The following is a 23,757-nucleotide window of genomic DNA, read 5'->3' as shown; positions in this document are numbered from 1 at the left end:
AATGTACGAAAATTATGCAGCATTCAACGTGTTAATTGTTCGCCTGTATTATAGGGTGTTTCGGTAATTATGAAAAGAATTCGAGCACTCCGTTTCGAACGTCAGACGTTGAAGTCGCGAATGTCGTTATTGATAAGCTTCGAAATCGATTTCCGGAAGCCAATTATCATGAATTGAATGGATCGATGCAATTATCAAGATAATGTTCATATTAAAAGACACAGAATGATATGATAACGGTCGAGTGCAAGAGAGGGAGCAAGATTAAACGAGTAAGTGGAAGCGCGACTGTTTGTCGTCAGACTTGTCGAACACGCTTGGTACAACAGCCTTTCATCAATATCTCTGTAACATTTCATATGTACATTTTCTATTATATCGTATCAGATGGAATCATGTTTGTAAATATTAGGTTTAAAATGTCAATATTTACGAATATGATTTCGATGTTCAGTTTCAAAGAAACCAGAAAATAAACAACAAATTAAATCCTTCTGTCTCTGACACCGATCAGATAATTGTGGAATTAATCCATGAACAATCATCATTTTTTTTGTTTGTACATGCATTCCGATCAGGCATAATTTATAAGCAATATTCATATTATTCTCGTCAGGCTATGCAACGAATCACGATAAATAATTTTAATATATTCCCATCAACGAACTCGATTCTTTCTCACGGAACACCCGACGCCCACGTAACGTACAGATTCTGTATAAAGAAAATAATCCACGATGAATTATTTGCGTATCAAAGATGAGCAAGATTTATTGTCTAAAATCAAAAGTATCCAATAAAAGAACAACTCGTTGTCTATGAATACAAAAAACGCTAGATTTCTCGATTATAATAGTAAAGTAACAATTCGCTTGTAATGCAAACGTCATAATGGAACAACGATACACATTTCTTCTATTCGTCGCCTGTAAATAAAATTGTGCCCATCTCTGGCATATAGTATACACACATGTACGTTACCGCTCACAAGTATTCGCTCTATTAAAGAAACCTTCTACACACTTCTTCGTATTTCACAGTTACACATTGAGAATTTTCCAATAAATGATCGTGGATCCCTTCTCTTCATAGGTCTTACTACATCAAAAAAACTATAAATTATACCAGTCTGTAGTCCCTTATCTTTTCCCAAATTTTTCTATTAATCTTAAATACAATTTGAAACTCTCTGCTATCATAACAGAATTTCGTTACGTGTTTTCATCATTCGCCGTCATTTTGATTGACCAGAACATTAGAAATATATTCCTAATATAAGCTGTACTTTTCCCTGCACTTGAACCACAATTGATTATTATTCATTATATTTATTGGTACACCTAAGAGTTTCTCCGAAAAATTTACTGCACCCCTTCTGGCACAGCAGAAAATCCACGATAATATGAGCGAAAACTTACGAGCGATCCCGTGCACGTACATAGTTTCCAGTAATTTATCGAACGTTGTAAAACCTACGATCACCAAAGATTGTTTAAATAAATTATATACACATTCTCCCCATCGTTCTTTTTTCTCCCGTCTACGATAATCAGTCGAGGACGAATGTTCGCGAAGAATACTACCATGGACGCCTGAAAGAATTCGCCGTCACGTATTAAACACGCGCTCAACCAGGTCCCGACACTATTTTTTTCCCCCGTTGTGATGGGGCACAAGGACCTGAGTGTCCCTTCTTTTATCATGGCGGAGTCCCACGATAAGAACCCGCGTCGCAGCCCCCCTGAAAATTCCCTGAAACGCGTGCCTCGAAATAAATTACATTAATGTACAAATCCGAGAACAGGGGGGGAGGGATTTCGGACGAAAGACAGAGGTCACCGTGACAGCAACGTACGTTTCCAACTCATAAATATATTAAGGACACTTGTCTAATGTGCTGTAAATGTTGCAAAGCGTTACGAAATTACTGATAAAGTTCCGAACGCAATATTCTTCAACGGGTTGACGCCCATTGTCGAAGATCTGCACCACGGGCGGAAACTTGAGACAAAAGAGGCGAAAAATCGGCCACCAATGTGTTAAGGGAGCTCGACGGATAATGCTCGTCCTACCACGAAACCTATTAAAACTGTGGCCTAAACTATACAATTTTGTATGGAATTATTATATTGTTTTCGTTACAAACTAGCTGTCCCCATAATACTTATGGCTGGTAACGTACAATTGCCGATTCCCCCTGACCCCTCCCCCTCACCCCGTGGACATCTAGAAGAAATCAAGTTCCCTTATCTTTCTCTTTTTTTTTTTACAAGAATCAACGTACGAAAGGATTCGAAACGTTCTCGCGAATAAATAAATAAAATATTACACGTTAGGAGGATAATTAGACGAGATAAACGAATGATAAATTGGTCGCGGATGTTTGTGCAAATATCGATTTTCGTGGATTGATCGAAAAATTGAAAAGTCCAATGGGAATTTGATAGCCCTACTGAGGCTTCTAAGATTTTACGTAAAAATTTATCTGTACTTTATTAGAAATTTCTTCTCTGAAATTGAAAAAGAAATCCCTTTTTTACTACGTCATTAGAAATTTGCTTATTCATCAGAAATATGCGTAAGCAAATTTCTGGTGGAATTTTAAGGATTATCGTTGTTTTCCTTATGAAAATCCTCCGAACTTTTCAGCGAGTGCTTTCTAAAGATCACCGACCCTAAAAGGATTCACAGAAGTTCTACGAAAAGTCGTCGATGCTGGATTGTCGCTTTCCTTTTGTTGGGGGAAGGGAACGATTGTCGAAGCGTCCGATTCGCTCGCTCGGTGATCCTCGATCGCCGTCGATTTACATTGTACGGTTTAATTGACTTCGGTCCTGGCAGCGGTGATACCAGCTCTAGTTATTTACACACTCGAGCCTGATCTCGCGGAGGACACAGTTTGATGGAATACGAACGAACGAAGATCGAGCTCGAATCCTCTGGCCAGATCATTCTCTCGGTCGGATGCTGCCTGTTGCTTCGAATCGCGAGAATGCTTTTTCCACGATGCCTTTTTTGAATGTGAAAATGTCAAATCGAAAATCCAATAATGATCCTTCAACTGCGAGTAAACTTCGAATTTTCAATCATTTATAACGACCTCCTAACTCGTAAAATGCAACAAATAAAAATTTTCAATAATGTTCATATAGTACAAAAAAAAAATTCGGTCTCATTTGAATTTTTATATATTAGTATCTGAAATTGTAAATTTGCATAAACTTCCGCCGTCCAGTAATAACTATTGAGTCACGAAGATGTAAATTCTTTTGCTCCTGTTCGTTATTTTATCGTAAAATGGAATGGTTACAGGAGGCGAAATATAAATTGAGAAGCAGTTTCATTTCAATATAAATTTCAGTTAAGTTTTCTCTAATAAACAGGAAGTAATAATAGTTCGTCGTGTCTGTGTTGTAGTATGGATAATAAATATCTCGACCAAACTAGAACCATTCCGTGGCCTGTCTAACCACCAACGGCATCATTCCACTTTCCTTTGCATTTTAATAAATCAAGTAAAAAGCTGTCCTCCTTGAGTCACAAAACGTTCTGATATAACTTAATCTGTCCTGTATATTTCCGTATAATAACAACTTATTTTTGCAAAATTTGTCTGAGGTATTATTTTTTTGGCTTGTCCGACCACTGATGGTGTCATTTTACTTTTTTAATTGAGAACTGAGACCAATAAAGAAAATCTTAAGAATTTTAAAATTCAGTGTAACTGTCATACATTTTAACGTTTCATATAGCTGATTCAATGAAAACAAATTTGTCTTGTTTATAACGATATAAATGACAAAATAAACGAACTTATTGAAGCGGAGAAGTTTCTCGATTTTTTTCACACGACCGCAGACTGTTAGCACACTTCGAAGAAGTGGTAATTTTGTCAACTATCAATTTCTCATGTCTGGCCGCAGATTATAGCATTCTACTGGAACGTCGAAGAAGCATTCGCGCCGATTCCAGCTCGACATCATCGTCAAGAGCCACGCTTCCAACGATTCCATGCGCCAAAGTGCCTTCACTTTTTCTTCAATACTAACGAACCAGTCGATCAAGCGATATACAGTTCACGTGCTTTGGTTTGCGATATAGCTCTACGTCGCTCGGACTGCATCACGCGCGATCGGTCTCGATAACTGCTCGCGTCGACCGCGAAACTGGCGGCGTTCGTGCAGTTCGAGCAGGCTTAATCGTTCTAATTATTCAAACTACCATATATACTCGATAGAATCGTCTCGATATACCCGTCGGAGAACTGGAATAATAATAATCGCTCGAAACGATAACACGGAAAAAAGGCCACGAATTAATTTTCGATTCCGCGTGCGCGAAGAGAGAGAGAGAGAGAGAGAGAGAGAGAGAGAGAGAGAGAGAGAGAGAGAGAGAGAGAGAAGTTAGAACAGTTGTGCAATTTCGGATCGAACGTTCGAAAACCTAATTACGTCTCGCGTATATCTCTATTCTGTCTTTTTTTTTCTTTACCTCTTTCTAACCGCGTACACTCTACACACACTTTGACTTGTACCACCCGATATCGATCGTGTCGAAGAAACGGGTCCATCGTTCGAGGAAATCCGACGATTCGCCACGGTTCGTAGACTATTCTCGATTCAATCTACGTTTCTTTCCTCGCGCTCCTCCTCTGTATTTATCATCGTTTCGGAATACCGTGGAATCGTACGATTCCTCAAACGATCGACCGTTTATCACATTCGTATAACAAAATATTAATTGACGTTGCGAACGATTGGATCGTCTTTCTATCGATATACTGCGGATACGGTTACCGCGGAACTCAACGGAACACGTTATCGGCATCGTGTTGCGCGATCGGTTCGAGGAAGCACGATCGATTTAGTCGCTCTTGTTTATGATCTCTACTTCCTTGATCTCCTCGGGCTCCATATCCGTGTCGCCCCAACCCCATTTCGCACCCTCGTGACTGTGCGCGTGACCGGTGCCCTGTTGGTACCTGTTGACGAGACGAAGAGGACATATTTCATTTCTACGGCTCTTTTCAATGCGTTGTATTTCTTTTCGGAGGAATTGTCGTACGGTGGAATGGCACGCTTGCGTTAGAGGATTTGCACCTTGGGTGAAAAATCGTAACTCTATTCGAAACTATTTTACACTATCATTTCATTATCCCACCGTTCGATCTCTTTTCTGTGTTCCATCGTAATTAAAAGACATAAATAGCAAAGCAACTGATAAATTCTAGTGACCTTCAGGAATCTGCTACTATCATCTATTGTTCGATTGGTTTTCTTCTTCGTACTTTGAACTACAATACAATCGATCTTTATCAGTCTAACCAGTAGTTTCGACACACGTTGGATGGACACTTACCGGTACCGGACAAAATTACAGCAACCAGACCGTAATAATTCATTGAAAATCAATTTCTTTGGCATTTTCTGTGTTAACCTATCTGCATCGTTTGGAAAAAAATAAATGAGAAATAGGCTCTTAACACGGACTTTTTTAAAATTAAATTTAATTACAAATATGTCGTCAAGTAACAAAGTGTATGGATCTTAGTAAGATTACTAACATTCAATGAAATCCATGCTTATCGTTATTTAGTACAAAATATGCTTAAGAAATTAATCTTCAAAGAATAGTCACGTTATGACAGTTTTGTCCAGTACTGTACGCGAAGATAACATTCACATTAGTAGTTCTTTCGCGTTCAATTAGCGAACCTTTATATTAAGAGTCTATTCTTAACATTTTTCGGTGAACTCTTCAATCTTTTTCAAGCTCTTGAAAATGAATTTTCAGATTTTTCTTAATATCTTGAAAATGAATTCTTAAATTTTTGCTTAAATGGTGGAAAATGAATTTTCAAATTTTTCGTATGGTCATAAAATTGAATTCTTTTGAAAATTTTCACTTCTAACAATATTTATGTGAATCTTGGGATCCTTTTTGAATTGCTCGAGTAATTAATAATGAGTCGATAAGAAATACTATCTAAAATAACTCAATACTTATTAGTTCTATCAGAAAATGTATCAATTAATTATACAACATTTTAAGGGACGCATCGGATGGATACAATTTGATTTCATTATATCTTATTTCATTTTTAGATATCAAGGATGACCTTGAGTTTTTTCAAGGTTAATGCATCTTTTTAATACCATCATGTCATAGATCATTGAATGCGTCCTACCATTGGCAACAACGTGGTAATAAAAAAAGATGCATTGACCTTGAAAAAACTGAAGTTTTTCTAAGTACCCTCAATCCGACTTTATACTCAATATTCTATACTTTAAAGTAGTCTGTTAACTGAATATTTCGTACTACATATACTGTATATTCCGTATTTCTCTCGTGTAACAAAACGGACTTTCCGTAAAATAAATTTACATTATTCGTATTATTATTATTAAAGGAAAGGAAACATATAAAGAAATCATATTTTATCTATCTCATCCGTCCCTTAAAATGCTACACAATTCATTAAAACGTTTTCTGATACAATCAACAGGTAATGAGTTATTTTATATAGTAGTTCTTATTGACTCACCCTGTAGATGATGTTACGCAAGGAGAATATTAGAGTTAAGTGGAAATGCTCACTTGGATCCGTCGCCAGTTCGGGCGGCCCGTTTCTTCACGACCTCGACGGGGACGGTTTTCATGTCGTACGCCCAGCCGATTCGGGCGCAGAGATCGATGAAAGCGGTGGTAATGTTCGTCCTGTAGTTTCCAAGCTCGGCCGCTTTGTAGTCCCACGGGAACACGTGGTGGTAATTGTGCCAGCCCTCGCCGATCGCGCAGATCGCCACGCTGATATTCTCGGTCGGCCCGATTGTGCTGGAAATTCGAGCAAAATTTTGTCGATCGGTTCGATAATAATAAATAATTAAAGCGATACGTGGGTATTGAACTGCTAAAGTGAACGGTTTCTGTTCGATTAGATGAAAAAACGACTTATTTGCACGTTTAACAATTCTTTACCATGGATATAACACGTATTTCAATATCACAAAAAAACCTTGGAAATATTAAAAGTTAAGCGAAATACGAAGCGTTAAAGTGGGCCATGCGTGTCCAGGTGGTTCAACACGACGCCAGTTGAATAATTCATTCGAACGCAAAATCGTTGTAAACGTGTATTCTCTGGGACACCAAATCTACAAGGTGGAACTCGCTGATTATGATCGTAAAACCCTGACAAAATTGTTATTAAACTATTTTTATTGGGAATTATTTCAGGAAAAATTTACGGACTTCATAGACGTTGTATATACATATATAACTTCGTGAATGTTTTAGTAAAATTTTTCGACAATCTTCCACCTTGTAGATCTCGAGCGATAAATGTTTCGACAATCTTCCACCTTGTAGAACAAATGAGTTATTCAACTGAAATCATGTTCTGTAGATTTTGAACACTCATTTAGTTATTCAATAGTATATTCATTGAGTAGACTCAGATTTTATTAGGTTGTTACATAATAACACTGTCGTTTTTAAATTGCAGGGTTTGAACTATTATGACTAATTCCAAGACAAATAACTTTTTTTCCATCGAAATAAGATGAACAAATCGACGCACTCTTACCAACGGGGTAACAAGCTTCTATGATCCCATCTTTAACAATTTCAATGACATTTTTTATGTAACATGAACCTAATATTTTGATAATTTTATATATTATTTACCTGTCGTAAGGCTTCATTCCCCAAATATGCGCAGCAGAGTTCACCAGCCACGTGAGGTTCAAGGACAATGTATACCTGAACATGGTCGAGTACCACGAGTTCAATGGTTTCTCGTCCCAAAAGTAACAAGGCACCCACATCGGTAGGACGAATGAGCAGATCGGCATCAGAATAATGTACAATCTACGAGGAATCAAAAAGAGAAAGGTTCGAGAGACGCAGCGGTTTTCAGGCAATTATCGTTCGGCTGCACCGAACCATACACAAAAAAGGAGAGCAAGTACTGTTTCGACTGAGTACTCTCTTACAGATCGTTGAAGAACCGTATCTTTTCAAATTTTAATGACATTTCCGCGAAACGTCATACGCATTCTTTTTCTTCTTTAATTTCTTCTCGATATACACGTCATCGTTCGCAAGCCATTCGCCTTCGAATCGAACGAAATCATTCGTCATCTTCGAATTTCACTTCGAGAATTCTCATAACAAGCTATCAGAAATGCACAAATTCACGATTAAACCGCGGACCTTAAACAAAATTCCGATTTTCTCGGATTAATTTACCGAACCGAAATTATGTCAGAGATTTCTTTACTAAAGGTTGGGTCCAACGTAAAAGTAGAATCTCCACTAATCTTTACGATAAACTTTCACATATATATTCTCACTAGAACTACCAGCATTGGATGTACGCTAAGTTACATTATATAATATATTAATGGGTGTAGTATATAATGCAATATAGCTTAATTAAAGGTTAATGTAAATTCCGATGAAAGTATCTCTGGGGTTTCAGTAATTGTAGAATAAAAAAATCTGCAAATTCCGTCATTTTTACGCGTTCGGTGGTTCTAGTGTTAAAATTCGTGGTCTATTCATGACCAATCGATTGAAAATAGAACAAATTCTTTCTAGAAAACGTGACGATTTTAATCGCGAGTGAAAGAAAAACCGTCGTCGCGAAGGCAACTAGAAGTCTTTAGAAGATATACTACGTTGGAATACTTCGGAAGAAATTGTGTGCTGTTTTCTACCTTCTCTGCCAGACCACGATCGGATCCTGTTCCAGATCGCTCATGTCAACGGTGGCGCCTTTCTTGATCACGTCGGGATGCTTGCGCAGCAACAGCCAGCCCATGTGCGAGAAGAAGAATCCACGTTGCGCGTTATGCGGATCGGCGTCCGTGTCGGTGAACTTGTGATGAACACGATGATCCCTGACCCACTCGTAGATGTGATTCTGCGGAGATTTCAAAATTTAAAAATCCCACCCCGTTCTCGAGACGATTTTTTTAGGTAGTGGTGAATTAAAGAGATATTCCCATTCGGAGTGGTAAAAAAATCGATTTTTTTATGGTATTTTCTTAACTTGAAAATGTGTTCCCAAAATGGTATGCTTCAATGCGTTGATATGACAGAACAGACGTTGATTATTTAATGTAACATTAGTAATTTTTGTCCGAAAACATTTTTCCGGTACTGTATATCGCACATGTTAAATCTCTTATGGTAAAATTGAGCAAATGGCGATCGTTTTCGAAGTTAAAGGGTTCAAGTTTTCGTGATCCACCTATACAAGACTAGAAGAAACTGTTACAGACTCACAGATAGGAAAAATACTTGATAATATTATTTAATTTTGTAATTTATAATACATAGCCATATGGCTACAGTAACTACGATGAAATCGAATGGTTCCTTTACATTTTAAAGTCAAGTTGATTATTGTGATGTTATAATAAATACATTGAATTTATCGTAGTGTGCAAATGATACTTTTTCAGATGATTATTAATGAAAGAGGAAAACAGTGTTCTAAGGGCTTACTTGGAAGGCGACCGTTTGGCACAACATCAACACCAATCGCAACGGCCATTTTGCTTTGTAGGCCCGATGAGCCCATAATCTATGAGCGCCGGCTGTAATTCCCACTGCTGATGAGATTCCCACGAATAACACTGAAAAAAATACATTGTTTTGTGTACAAAGAACACTATTCTGTGATATTCAGCCAGATCGCGATTCCCAGTACTTTCGAACCGCCCCTGGTAGATTCCAAGAAAAATACTTACTCGATTTTCTCCAACTCATTCTGCACGGAATACTGTTCTAAAAACGGAACTAAATTGAAACGCAAGGATAACAAAAAAATGGCTATCGATGCACATCGATCGAACAGTCGAATCGCGACTCGAATGATTCAGCGTCGATGAACTGTTGCCACAAGCTCATTCACACGTATACACACACGGTGATTTCTACCAGCAAGAAAGCAGTACCATATGCTGCGTCGACATTCCGTAAAAATGCGCTTCCTTACAATCTAATCAGGACAACATTCTCGCCAGCTGTTGAGACTTTAGACGGTGGAATAACTGATCCGCGGATGGCCCGTTCTTTTGTCGTTTAGACGATGAGAAGAGACTAAATACAAGAGTTCATGCCGATTTCTATTCGTAAACTTGTTGCTCTTCTCGAATCCCGACCCAGTTACCAGTCCTTCTCTCGTTAATAACTGTAATCGCATCGGAAATAACGATCGCCACGGTGGCAAAGGATCAAGTTCTACCGTGGGATCCGCTTAACCACCAAGCATAATCACTTTCGAAGCCGATTTCAAGGGGAGGAGAAGAGATGGCACATGATCCACCACGCGAACAAACCGAAGGCTACGTGTGCTACCTTTATGCTACTTAATCGCGGAATTTATCATTTATGCGCGGTTTCTACATTCTTCGGGTGAAAAGAAAACACTGGTCGTTTCAGGTTGATGTTGATAATTCGGAATGAAACACGGTCCCCGATAACATGGCCATTAGTTCTATAGAATATCTCTTCGTAACTGTTCTTGGAAAATTCTTGAAACGTTCAACGAACATAATGTGAATAAAAATTGGCTTTAATTCTAATAATTCAACTGAGGAACGACGAACACCGTAACACTTTGACTGCCACGTCACCTAAATGCATATAGGTGAACACGACCCCCAAGGCATTCAACGTGTTAATACCAAAATGAATACATTGACTAGAAATAATATACAGTTTTCTGTAAAAATCGTACGCAAATGCATACATTGACTAGTATCTGTATACATTTACTAAACTTCACGCTTTTACTGTGACAGATGCACGAGAAATTCTTAAAAAGAATAATTCCGTGACGAAGGCATTGAAATTGTGGAACATTATTAACGCTCGAAATCAGTTATTCGAATATATGTCAGTGGAGACACTACGGATAACTGTACAGTGTGTTGATAAAGATGTGGTACACTTTCACAGAGTGGATTCTAAATGCGAAACCAAGATGATAATCAAGAATGACGAAATTGCATCCGAGGCTTCGTTTCCGACTTATTAAGTGTTGAAAATATGGGCGAAACACGCGTGAAATACGTCTGGTTATATCACTCGAATAACCGATTCCCAGCTGATAGACGGACACGATCGATGACCCAGTGAAACTAATGAATGAAATAAAATGAAATGAATGAAATCTGCTCGTGAAACAGTGGTAGAGCACGCCTCTCGAGTAGAATAACCGGTCGTGGCACACGTAATTAATAACTTGATTGTCGTCTTACAATTAATCCAATGGTCGAGTCAACTCGTCGTGCACTGTCCAAGGATTAGTAATCACCGTGAAATTCGAAGTTAATCGTAACATGTACAGGGTGAGTCAATAAGAACTACTATCTAAAATAATTCGTTATCTATTGATTGTATCAGAAAACGTTTTAATGAATTATGTAGCATTTTAAAGGACGAATTGAGTGGGCATAATTTTTTTATATCTTATATTTTTAAGATATTAAGATGACCTTGAGTTTGTTCAAGGTTAATGAATGTTTTTTTTAATACCTTTACGTTATATGTAGGTGATAAGACACCTACTTAGGCTAAGTCACGAATTTAAAAATATGACAATAATATACCCGTAATCTCTGATCTTTTTTGACAATACGTACACGTATGAATTTGTCTAGAAGTCTCACGGTGACCTTTGCATATGGAAAGTAATTGGGGTCATCCTGTTAGGCGATTCAATCGTTTCCTTGGACGTATACTCGAGACATACCAGAGTTAATTAACCAAACAGACGGAAATAGAATGTAGATATCTTTAGTTGATATACAGCGAATCTACTTACTCCATAGAAGCGTGTTCAGCTTCGTGTCGACGAAGAATAGGTAGAGCCCGTATAACGCACCGATGTGAAGGTAAAGAAAAGCGATCACATTTCTCCAGACAATATTCCATTCGTACCGTGACTGGGGGCTGGACGACGATTTCTGTACGATCAATTTCTGCGTGCTCGCCTTCTCTGTCGCGGTTTTCTCCTGATGGACGTCCTGCTGTGAGGCCTCCAGATAGAGCGTTGCCGACGTACCGAACAGGTTCGGCGCCATTTTTAAAATTCTGGAACAAACCATTCGAGAGCTGAATTTAAAAAAAAAACCAGAATCATTGCATTGTCGCGTATAAAATAGTTCTCAGTTTTTTTTATAAAAGAATGTCTCGTTGGAAAGACGGGATCCTCACAAGAGCAAACTGGACTTCGGAAAAGGCCTGCTACCACTTTTGGTCTTGGGAGTTACTGAAATTTATGCCAAAGTAACATTCAGTTTAACATTTATTTCAGTACGTGAAATAGTGGTGGGAGGTTTTTCCCATACTAGAAGCCGAGTTTGCTCGTCAAGTTTACACACGAGCGGTCGAAATTGATTTCTATACTGGGGTCGTTCCACGCGAAATCGGACACGTTTTGGAGTAACATTTCGGATCTTGTTGACACTTGGATGTGTTGTGGTTCTTAGTGGTATATAAACGTATCTCGAAGGATTTTTGAAAATTGTTGATTTTACATCTGTTTGACGTATAATGTCAACGTTGCTTCGATAAATCATAACCGTTGAACTAACAAACTGATCAAAATGAGCTTAATGGGTGCTTACATTACAGACGCAAGACTACTTAATAAAAATTATTTCACTTCAAAAAAAGATTTTTTAACCATTTATTTGGCAATTGTTTTAAAAAAATGCAACGTTATAATAGTGAGGCATTATTTGAAAATTTGAAAAGAATGAGGATATAGCTCTATTCGTCTTCTTTATGGAAAAATGTTCAAAAATATGAGGACTTTAAAAATGACCATATAAAAATTAATCGATATTAACGTTACGTCGAATCACACCGGCTCGACCGGTCGGGTAATGAATTCTATGTACTATGGTCACTGGCTACCGGAAAGAACGGCCCTTTCAATTTCTTTGCGCTCTTTTCACGCCGAGAACAGACTTCATTCATATTCTAATTGACAAACTGTAAGCTTCGAACGACGTAGAAAACCAGGATGGTATTTTAGAATTATTTAAATTGAAATATCTTCTGAATTACTAACTTTCTGACATACATGGGTTAGTACTTTTTTTATAACAAATGTCCAGCTGTATCGATTGATGTATTAAATACCTCATTCCATTTAAAAAGACCAAGTTCATCTTTATATGACCTTTACGCGTCTACTCACGAAAAAACTATTAACATCAGAATATGCTCCACTCGATACCATTCAAACCTCCTCTAAAACATTTTTTGCTACGAGTAATAATAGAGAATCAAGATGTCAAAATCGGGTGAGACACCCTGTATAATGTGTCACATAGAGATCATTTTTGTGTAACACAATTTACAATTCTGGGAGATATTTTGTTATTAGCCTTTGCTTGGCAGATTCATCTATATTCTGCACTTTGTACTTATACTCTATTATATCTATGGCCCCAAGCACACGATAGATTAGGTTCTTTGAGAATAAATTTCGTTTCTTGCAGCGTATTTTCTTACGGTCATTTGAAAATTGTTGAACTTGAGGTAAACAAGTTTTTACTCATTCGTGACTGCATCCATTCAGATAGATCGCACTTACATTAAAGATAATTTTTTCTCGGGTAAACTGGTCTTGCTACATTTCTGTAGTTTAAGAACGACATTTATTATGCAATAACCAAACACTACATAGAAAAAAACTGTCCGCATTGCAAAACCATATTTGTAGTAATCAGACTGCGTATCTTATGCAAAAAAAAAAAAGTTTAATGTAGGTTAAATGACGTTAATTTCTGTTATATATGTACATAGAAGTAGACGGATTCCTAGATAGAGTAAAGAAACTTCTGTTTGATATTCCAATTTCTGTAATATATTCCCTTGAAATATAACCAGGAAGCTAAAGTTTCGTTACGTAAATTTATCGTGGCAAAGCGATATTCACACATGGAGCGTTAATAATAATTAAATACTCGGAATGAAAACACATATTTTCAAAAACGAATTACACGAATGACATTCATCGAACTATTACCACAGATTCATATAAATCCCTTTTTTTCGGTACTGTACACGGTCTCTCCCAAAAACTTTTTAAATTTAAGTGAAAAAAGCTGTATTCCTTTGCAAGAGTTTCCTTTGCAAACATATACTGTTCACAATAATTACAGATACTCTGGAAATTCCCCTGGTAATTCTTCTGGTGTTTCTATACCACAAACATTTTACGAACATGGTGTATTAAAAAGACTTGTAGAACGGTGGGTAAGAGTAATAGATACTAATGGAAATTATGTCAGTCATTAACTAAATCAGTTTCTCTAGAAACAGTACAGTAGAATTTATTTACAATAAAATGGCACGAACTTTCCGTTCCACCCAAATACATTATAACGTCCACAGAGAATGAATTGAGCACAAAATTCCTACCATTCTTTTCGTATCTAAGTCCACTTTCTATCGTTTTCTTTATTCGAAATTATTTATCTATTACCACAGCGAACAATATCATTGTGTTTTTTTTCTCCCTCGAGATTGAATTTCCACCGTTTTCACGATAATAGGCTCGATTAGGCAGTAGAAACATGTGTCCTCCATCGAGACACAGACAAGAGGGGGTCCACGAGATCATTCGTAGCTCTCCTCGATGACGGAACGACATGCGGTGTCCCCGTGAACAATTGTCGCGGGAACTTTCACGCGTCTAAAAACCAAGACAAGGAAGTGGAACGGGACACGGACCGGGCAGGATTTTGCATTTCAGAGAGGATTCCTTCACTGGGTCACTGGGTTCCCTCCGATCTTAAAGACGTTTTAAACGTAACCAGTTACACGGAGCCTTTCACGTCTTCAGGAGTACACCGTTCGTCGACGTACATCTTCGCCGAACGTGACCCAATATGGCCGGGCCTTGCACAACGGCGCAACGTGAGATGTATGTTCGTGTGTCTTCCGTTCTAAACGCAACCTTTAACACTGTGTTCGAACATCTTATTCCCCAGTTGATTCGACAGATTCGACAAAGTTCATTCCTTCTCCCGAACTTCATTCGTGAAGACTGTTTCGTTGACGTTGATTGCATATCGTGACTCGATAGTAGAACTTTAACCCTTTCATTCACAAATTATACTGTTCAACGACCATCCTGATTTTTAACTTTCAGCAGCCGTTTCTTGTGGATTTTTCTGTTCTGAACAGGAATCTGCAAACGGTTATTCGCCAGCACCCTCAGTTTATGAGAAATTTGATTTTTAAGAAAAACACAATTTTTCAAGTTTGAACATTTCCTGTGGCCAAACAGGAATAGTTATTTGGGTGATTGTTGCGTCACGTTATTTTGTAAACTTTCCCGAATAAAATAGTGTACGTTGTTATTGCATTATGGACATTACACAATTTTAAGAAAAGGACATTTTTGTATTTTTGTCTGTATATATTGCATGACATATAAATGATTTACAAGAACATTTTAACATTTCACAAGCGTTTAATGGCATTTCTCATTTGTTGACATTTGGAAATTTGTTTACTTTTATCAGTTTTGTATAATAATTTACGTTGCGAAGTTATTGTATATAATAAAACCTGCTACACTGGGATCGAAAGGGTTAAAGTATATGAAAATTATTATTTGATCTCGGTGGAAATGCAGATAGATAGAACTCTTGGGAATCGAGTTCGTAGTTACGCAATTCCTCTTAATTCTTTATTCAAGGGGTGATGTAATTGGCGATTGTGAGTTCACGGGCACCGTCCTCGGATAGTAGACAGACTACTTTTCCTCGAATCGTGACTTCAATACAAATTAACTGCAGACTATTCGTAAATTAGGATCGTGAACAATATTATTGTGGGTAATATCGAGATACAACAGCTTACGCTACGATTTCAGATAAATAGCGAATACATAAAGATATTTCTCGACACATTGTTACTGATAAATGACGAATTCAAGGGAATTTGGACAAATCTTCTCTGAACAGATTGAGATATAATAATGTTAATCGATTAACAACTCTTTTTCTATATCTGAATGTAACTAATTTTGTGTAGCTACATAACAAATGATTAATCTTTCACTATCAAGTGAATTGTGATCTACGTCCTATCAACTATGATACCATCGACTACAGTTCCATAAGGCTCGTGGAAAAAGAATTTTTCTTAACCTTTCTTTTTCAATAATTTCATCTTCGACCTTGCCATTTTTTGGAAACAATCATCATTTGAATTTTTTAAGAATATTCTATTAAATTTTCAACTAAAATCGTAATTATTAAAAATTTGCGGGAACCACCTTAATGGGGAAGAAAACAACGAAGAAGAGATTGGTAACCTTGTTCAGGAATCATCGTGAAAACGGCCCGCCTCAGTAAAAGTGCTCCCCGATCAAGATTCGAAACGGTACATGCTGTGAGTGTATTCTTGCCGCGAGAGTATCGGCGGAGAAAGGTGGCGGAACAGACCCAACGAGCCGAATGCTAGACAGAGAGAACAATATGTTCGGAGAAAGAGAGACAGTGGGGGGAGGGGAGGAACGAGGAAGGAAAGCAGGGAAGTTTCGTGGGGCTGTGAAACAGGTTCTCCGCGAAACGAGGTCAATGGCGCGTTTGAGGTCATTACCAATCGTTGGCTGGACCTAACCGGTCCCGTAGTTTCCTCTACGTGTATACAATATATCTATATGTATACAGTATCTCGATTGGACAGCATAGGAAATCGCCATCCTGTGTAGCGACTCACGTTTCCTCCTCGATGCTGCTAGGTCAGCCAGGTAACAACGCGAGGACGTAAAACAACTCTATTCGAGATTACTCGATTATCCGTCGAAATTTATGGAACTTTTAAATTGTCGAACGTACGAAGCAAAATTATGCCGATTTTTTTTAGATTTTAGTGGAGGTGAAATTTTTGGAAACCGTCCTTGCCACACGTTCTGATTACCCATATTGTCCACTTTCTGTTTCGTCGAGTTCGATCAGCTAGACTTCGAAAAGACTTGTATATGGGACGATATGTTAATTTTATGAAGAGGATTCGTACGACACTTAAGATTTAAATGTTACATTTAAAATACAGTAAGAAAGATTACTGTATCACTGATGTTAATATTAACTCTTCCGTGGGTAAACATACTTTTTCACGCTTCGTAAGCAATCTGGGTCGTTCATGTCCAGGTCTAATTTTTTTTTATGGTTTCTAGGCTTTCAAAAAAATTGAAAAAATTCTGGGGTACTTAGCAGAGTATTTGCTACATTATACCATCGTTTACTGAAATGTTTAAAATGTTTTTCGATAGCGATAAAATGTCTGCAATAAATACATTCGACATATATTGATTTGTTAGTATCAAAAGATCTGTATCATTTCTATGGTAAAATATTACAAATTTCATTTCAGTTGAATGGAATTCACTAACTGTTTCGCGGCACCAACGAAAGAGTAAGAACAATCGTTTACTAGCGACCACCCCGATAAAGGATACATTCCGTGTTAAAATATCATTCTTGTAAACGAATGTCTAGTTTCCACCGACCGTTTATGAATCGAATAATTCGTTTTACGTGCTCCAGGTATTCGAATCGGATCTAGAAAGACGGTCACTCGTCCACGAAACGTAGAGACTATCGGCTGTCTGAAGCGATACGAAAATTTGTTATTCGATGACTAACGTACATCGAGCGCAAAGAATGCGAGTATCTTTTACGGAAGGCTCAACGTCAGCGTGGTTTCGGCCGAAACGGCGAAATCGTACGTCGTCGCGATAGTTGTCGTCGTGGTGGTTTGTGTAAGGAAGAAAAAAAAAAATTGCAAGGTCGATGATAAATTTATCAAGAACGAACGAGCGAAGAATTTTTGCCACGATGACCCAGGCAACGCGTGTTACTAATCGAAAACTTTTTCCTTCGCTCGACCCCCCCGCCCCAGCTGAAATCGACATTTCTATTTCGTGTACGCAATGAATTCAAAGTGACAGAGCCAACTCTACAAAAAAAATATATATATGTGTGTTTATCAATAACAGATTGTAATACATATTCGTAACACCGGCCTCATTTAAACATAACTGCATTCGATCGTTCGTAAACGGTTATTGTACTTTGTAAATCGAATACAAATGTTCACTCGATTAATTATTCGGTTTTTTCGTCACTCGAAAGTATCTGTACCTACACACAATAAAAGGAAACATTCGTTTGACTTAAGATTTAACATTTTAAAATCGGTAAGCGACTTGTCGAGGTTTCAAGGATAACCTGGTTGTGGGTTAATTAAAACGGATTAATAGGTTCCTAAAAATATGTTGTGTAATATGAAAAAAAAAAAAAATCGCAGTCGTTCAGAGGACGTTCGGTGAACAGGACATACGGTTCTGTCACGGAACCATTTTTTTGCGTTCACAAAATAAACACACATATTAAATAGTTATTCTTAGCAACTGACGGGAGCCATTTAGTAAACTGTTCAGGATCGACCTGTTACAAATTTATTCGTTCTTATCTACCACTCGCCAAAGCAAGTTCTCGAGTTTTTTTGTGGAAATTATTACAATGTTTTGTGACCGGTACACTTCATGAAACCTAACTTATGTAATTTAGAATGTAGCATTTGAATAATAACAGTCATTAACTTTTTCGATGCAACATCTGACCTCTAGTTTCATCGTCGAGTACTAAAAACTTTACCATAATGTCTTGTACAACACACTGGCCCTTATTCCAAAGAAAACCCCTTTCGACAAAATTGAAAGATACGCCCTTTTCCTGGACATCCATTCCTTTATAGTGAACAAACACATTGTTTATGAGAAAGAAGAAAGAACTACAAATTGTTTTAAAATGTTTCAATAATCTCGAAATGATTATTGGTTCTTGATCTTGATGAAAAAAATTATTTTGTACACCATACTAAAAAGATGCAGTGAGGGGGTTACCTACTTTTTGTCTATCGCAAAGTGTACCCGGTAATAAGCATCGTAACAATATTTATAAAAAAAAATTCGCTAACGTGCTCAATCGGTTGTTCCAGTGTCGAAAGTCGATTAACGGTGTCCCTCCACGTCAACGATCATCGATCACCAGAACAGCCAATTAGTAGTCCTCCGAATGGGGAAACTATCGCATTAACTCCACTATAATTGCATATTTGAACGTACGAGTAAATGATTCATAAGTACATACGTGCGTATACGACTGTATATACCCATTTGTTCATTGATTTCCGTTCTCCCCGTTCATGGAATATTTTTATTCACCGACGTTTCTGTGGCAACGGGACTTTTTTCCGATCGTCAACGACGAATTACGTTCTCGACGGTGTCCAGATCTATCCACTCACGAGATCACCGGCGGCGCGAACCGCGAGGCAATCCAAGAATTTCTCATCGTTCATCTAAATTCCCTTGCAATCTGAACAACGTTCGTGTCCTTCGTTGCACAATTGTCAGCGGCGGCGTGGAACAATTAAAGCAATCCGAGCGTGGAAAAACGCGCGGCGAATCTGCACAGAGTGAATCACGAGTCTCGTGGTTTCTCTGGTCGTAGCGCTTTGGTCGCGAACAGGCGTCTGAACCGCGACGTCTGGGGACCCTTCAACGGCGTGGAACAGACATATGTTCCACGTATCCGCTGTAATTTGCATATCAGGGGAAAATGGGGCATTCGTGATCGGAAAAAAAACGGGGCGAACTGATAACAGGTTTATCGGTGTTCGAAATGAGTTACCGTGAAGGCAACGAGTTAAACGGCGATTGTTGACAACGTTTTGTTCTGTCTATTTACGAACGGCCAAACAAGCAGGTAGAATGTGGCGATAAGAATAATTGCCAGCAGATATATCGTGAAGGGCGAATTAGGTATTGGTAACGAATGGCTGTTTAGAAATTGTAGTTTTAGAGGTTGGGATTATTATTCGATCCCTGAAAGGATTCACCTGAGAATGTGGAACGGGGTCTAATCTAGAGGGTTCAACTGGACTTAATGGAATCTTGAAGGACACCCAGCGAAGTATCAGATTGGAGGTAGTTCATTCTTGGGGTAGACCTATGGGAATCTTGAGTTAGACTTAGGCTACTCCTAGTTAAATCCTGTATTGGACTTGACAGAAGCCTGATGAACATTTAACCGAGTCCTAGGTTGTACCTGATAGAGTCTTCCGTTGAACCTAAGCATTTTTGATTCCTGAATTACACCTGACCGATAGTCCTGAACTAAATGCAATGGAGGTTCTTGAAGTGTCCTTATACCTCTCGATGTTTATGTCGGGTATACTCGTCATGAAGTGATGGCATTTTTTCGTTTAATGTTTTAAGTATACTCGTCATTAAACAAACAAACATTTGCACTCGCTATTTAAAGTAAAATTTAGATAAAATGAAACTCATGTTATAACACATTTTACAATATTTAAGGACAAAAAAACACATAAAGAAAAAAAAGAAAGTGACTATAGATGACACTCTAGTCGCAAAAGTAATTTTGTCATTTTATTAGAACTTCTGTCAATTTTTACAGCAAACGCATTCACTCTGCTCTTGTCGAGTAAACTCGTCATGGCTAAAAAATAATTAAACACACAATTGCACGTTTTCAAAATGAAATAAAATACTTAAAGGATTAAAAAGTACTAAACTAGATGTAATAGAACATTGTCTTAAATTGGACGTTACTAATTTCTGGGACAGGTTTAACCTGGTCTTGAGTTACGTATAAGCAAGAAGTCTATTCCAAATCCAGCTCGAGTTGTAAGTCAGGTTCATTTTCGCGGAACAAGGATTCTTGATTGAAATTTCTTTGAATCCCAGTGCGACATATTTTTTGGCGTAACTTCTATAAAATTTGTCGACCAAATTGAGCGATATCCAATGCCTGCGACGATTCGTTTCATCGCGTTGACACCACCATAGAGGAGAAAATATACTGACAGAGCAGAAGATAGAAAGGAAACGAGCGGAACGAAATTGTCTCTCGCATGAGTTCAAGCGATGATTCCAGTGAATCGACGAGCTGTCAAGAGTTGTCGATCTTCTTGGGCGTTGCGGGTCCGAGGGATGATACAATTCCAGTCTAGTAAGCAGACCAGCCAATTAAGAAAGTGTGCCGGCGCGGAAAGTTAGTATCATGCTCCAAAGCGAAACGTGAAAGCGCTTGGTAAAGTCGTTGAATACGGGAGTTTCGAGAATTCGAATTTTTTCAGAAAAAAAGAATGCAACTTGGTCTGGGCGAGCTACATCTTTAAGGAAAAATATCGACCCGATTGGCAATGTAAATGTAATACAAGCCTCGAGTCAGTAGAAATGGTACTTGCTTCTAAATGGTACCGTGAGCCTCCGGTTTTTAAATATTATTATTTCGGAATGAAATCCTTCGCAAATGCTGGTAAAAAATTCTGGAAATGAATCTTCAGATACTTCGAATGATTCTTCGAAGATGGATTATTGGTAGAGTGGCGAAAAAGGTATCGAGAAAATGGTACCTAAATGGCACAAGAGAATGTTTCCAGCTGAAGATCGAATGAAATTCCACGTCGATTAAATGTTGAAATTGCGGATGGACAATGTCCTTGAAAGAAATGTCTCAAGTGTCTCGTTAACAGGTGAACTCATTGTTAGTCATCTGGTTATTGTTATGCGAGTATCAGTTTTCTTTTTGCACTCATTGCAATATTTCGTTCGTTGTAAATGTTACACGATACGCACGGACGAGCGAGTTGCGGCTCGTGATGCGTTTTCTGATCGCTTATCGCCGTGAGATCACGCACGATCCAGTGAATTTTTGAATGATAAGCAAAGGGAAACACGCGTTGTAACACGTTGCCTGGTATCAAAACCGAAAACTTGACCGATCACCGGTCGATTTTACGGCAAGGAAAATTTTTTCAAGGTAAAGAAATTCTTCTTTATCGTCGAGACAGAAACGCCACGATCACGCTATATATTTCGCCTAATAATTCTAGCCACTCAGCAGTAATTATTCACCGCTCGAAAAATGATTGTACGAAACTCGATAAAAGCACCCATTAGTATTTCGTTCCTTTGAGGCACGCGGAATTTCTAAATACGTTGAAAATATTTCAATCTTGCACATTCTGTCGCGCTATCGTTTCACTGGTTATTGGTGAAAATGAAACTACAAATACTACAATTGCCATCGAACGAATTGCCGTTGTTAAGCAATCTTCGCAAAAGACTGCAAAAGTGAAGCATTATGAAGAATAAAGATCATTAACGTCGTACATCACTCGATATGATTTAATAAGGTCACTTAAGCTACTAGCAGAATTACAAATGAGAAGGAACAATATTTTCTCATAATCAAATTCTTAATCAACTATGAAAATTCTACTGCGTACAATTTTGTAAAATCTAATACAACTGACACTTAAGTTGATTTCACCTAGTGGGTCTTCGAATCTACCAATTTCATTCAAAAGAAATAAAATAAAATTAAGCTGTAGAGCGGACAGATTTAAATCATTACCGACAAAAGAACGAAATTCTTCAATATTTTAGTCCCACCATGAAAAAGGTTTTATCCAAATGCTCGAGACGAAATTTGTCTGAAATTCTGCCCTTCAGGTTCGAACTATCCAAAACGTATAAGACCGATTTATTCTACACAAAATCTACAATTTAATCACCAAGATTCTCTTAACGAAGTGTAACGTTAGAGCCAGTGACAACTTACCGCGAAGTTAAGTAATTTAATGGACCAAAACACAAGAAACAAGAAGGAAATTCTTCAAAATTCTGACCCCACACGAAAATGGTTCTAACTCAATAGAACTCGAGACGAAATTCGTCTGAAATCCTGTTTTCGCGCTCAAACTATCCAAAACGTATAAGGCTGACTTTTTCTACAAAACTTTCATAATTCGATCACGAAACGGTCACTTAACAGAGCTTAAACGTAACAGCGAATTACAACTTACTGCGAATTCAAGTTCCCCGATAGAACCAGCTCGGTGAGATCCTTCCTTTAACACGAATCGCGAGGAAAATGGTCCTTCTGGTGTCAATCGGCACCGGTCCGTGTAATGTGCGTGCGCCGAGTCACGCAGATGCCTGCGGTGTGTATAGTGCGTATGTATGTGGCTGCAGGTGATCCGACCTGTTGGCGAGTTCACAACGAAATACCGAGATGCAAGAGCCGTATGTCCCACTTATCAGGTACGGGCCGCCCCATAAAACCGCGCCGCGGACACGAAATCCCCCCACACGCTGGCCAGTCCAACCGCGCGCCTGTGGTCGCGGCGGGGCTGCCCTCAAAAAAAAAAAAAAAATTTTTTCGCTCTTCGGCGGGACCGTTTGGGACGTTCTGGACCGCGTCACACTGTGGGCCTGAGCTTAACGGTGGAGGGGATGGGGGTATTATGGGGAGCTCTGGTTATGAAACTTCTCTGACGGCCAAGCGTACTGACAACGACTCGCTTTTATTTCGAAAGGTACTTTTGAATATTCTAACCCCGCGCGGGGAAAGGGGACGTTTGTACGGGGATGAACCCATCGTTGCCGAATGATATACGTGCGTACATTGTGCCGTTCAAGCGATTATTTATTCGTCGACGTATCTACCGTCTGAGAACTAGTCCAACGAGGATTCTTTAGGCGAATAATCGAACGATCGTTCGTATTCCCTAATGAATAATGGCACTGTGTCAATGGGCCGTCTCTGAGGAAAAGAATAATTAAACAATTAATATGAACACGGAATAGGTAAACACCGGAGACTGGAG

The 23,757-nt window shown here is 38.4% G+C and overlaps 1 protein-coding gene across 1 annotated transcript; it reads right to left on the bottom strand.

Moving 5' to 3' along the window:
• Window positions 1-4,350: 4,350 nt before the first annotated feature.
• On the bottom strand, window positions 4,351-23,257 carry LOC107188050 (acyl-CoA Delta(11) desaturase-like). Its single transcript, XM_015576282.1, has 7 exons — window positions 22,954-23,257; window positions 11,843-12,111; window positions 9,517-9,647; window positions 8,724-8,929; window positions 7,690-7,872; window positions 6,601-6,837; window positions 4,351-4,981 (listed from the first exon to the last, which is right to left on the bottom strand). Exons 2-7 carry the CDS (start codon window positions 12,099-12,101, stop codon window positions 4,864-4,866), a joined length of 1,134 nt encoding a protein of 377 aa, XP_015431768.1. The 5' UTR covers window positions 12,102-12,111; window positions 22,954-23,257; the 3' UTR covers window positions 4,351-4,863.
• Between the last annotated feature and the right edge of the window lie 500 nt (window positions 23,258-23,757).

Source organism: Dufourea novaeangliae, unplaced genomic scaffold, assembly GCF_001272555.1.
Source record: "Dufourea novaeangliae isolate 0120121106 unplaced genomic scaffold, ASM127255v1 scaffold109, whole genome shotgun sequence".
In the NCBI taxonomy this organism is placed as follows: Eukaryota; Metazoa; Arthropoda; class Insecta; order Hymenoptera; family Halictidae; genus Dufourea; species Dufourea novaeangliae.
The sequence above is the reverse complement of the archived record's forward strand: the minus strand, read 5'-3'. Positions and strand labels throughout refer to the sequence as shown.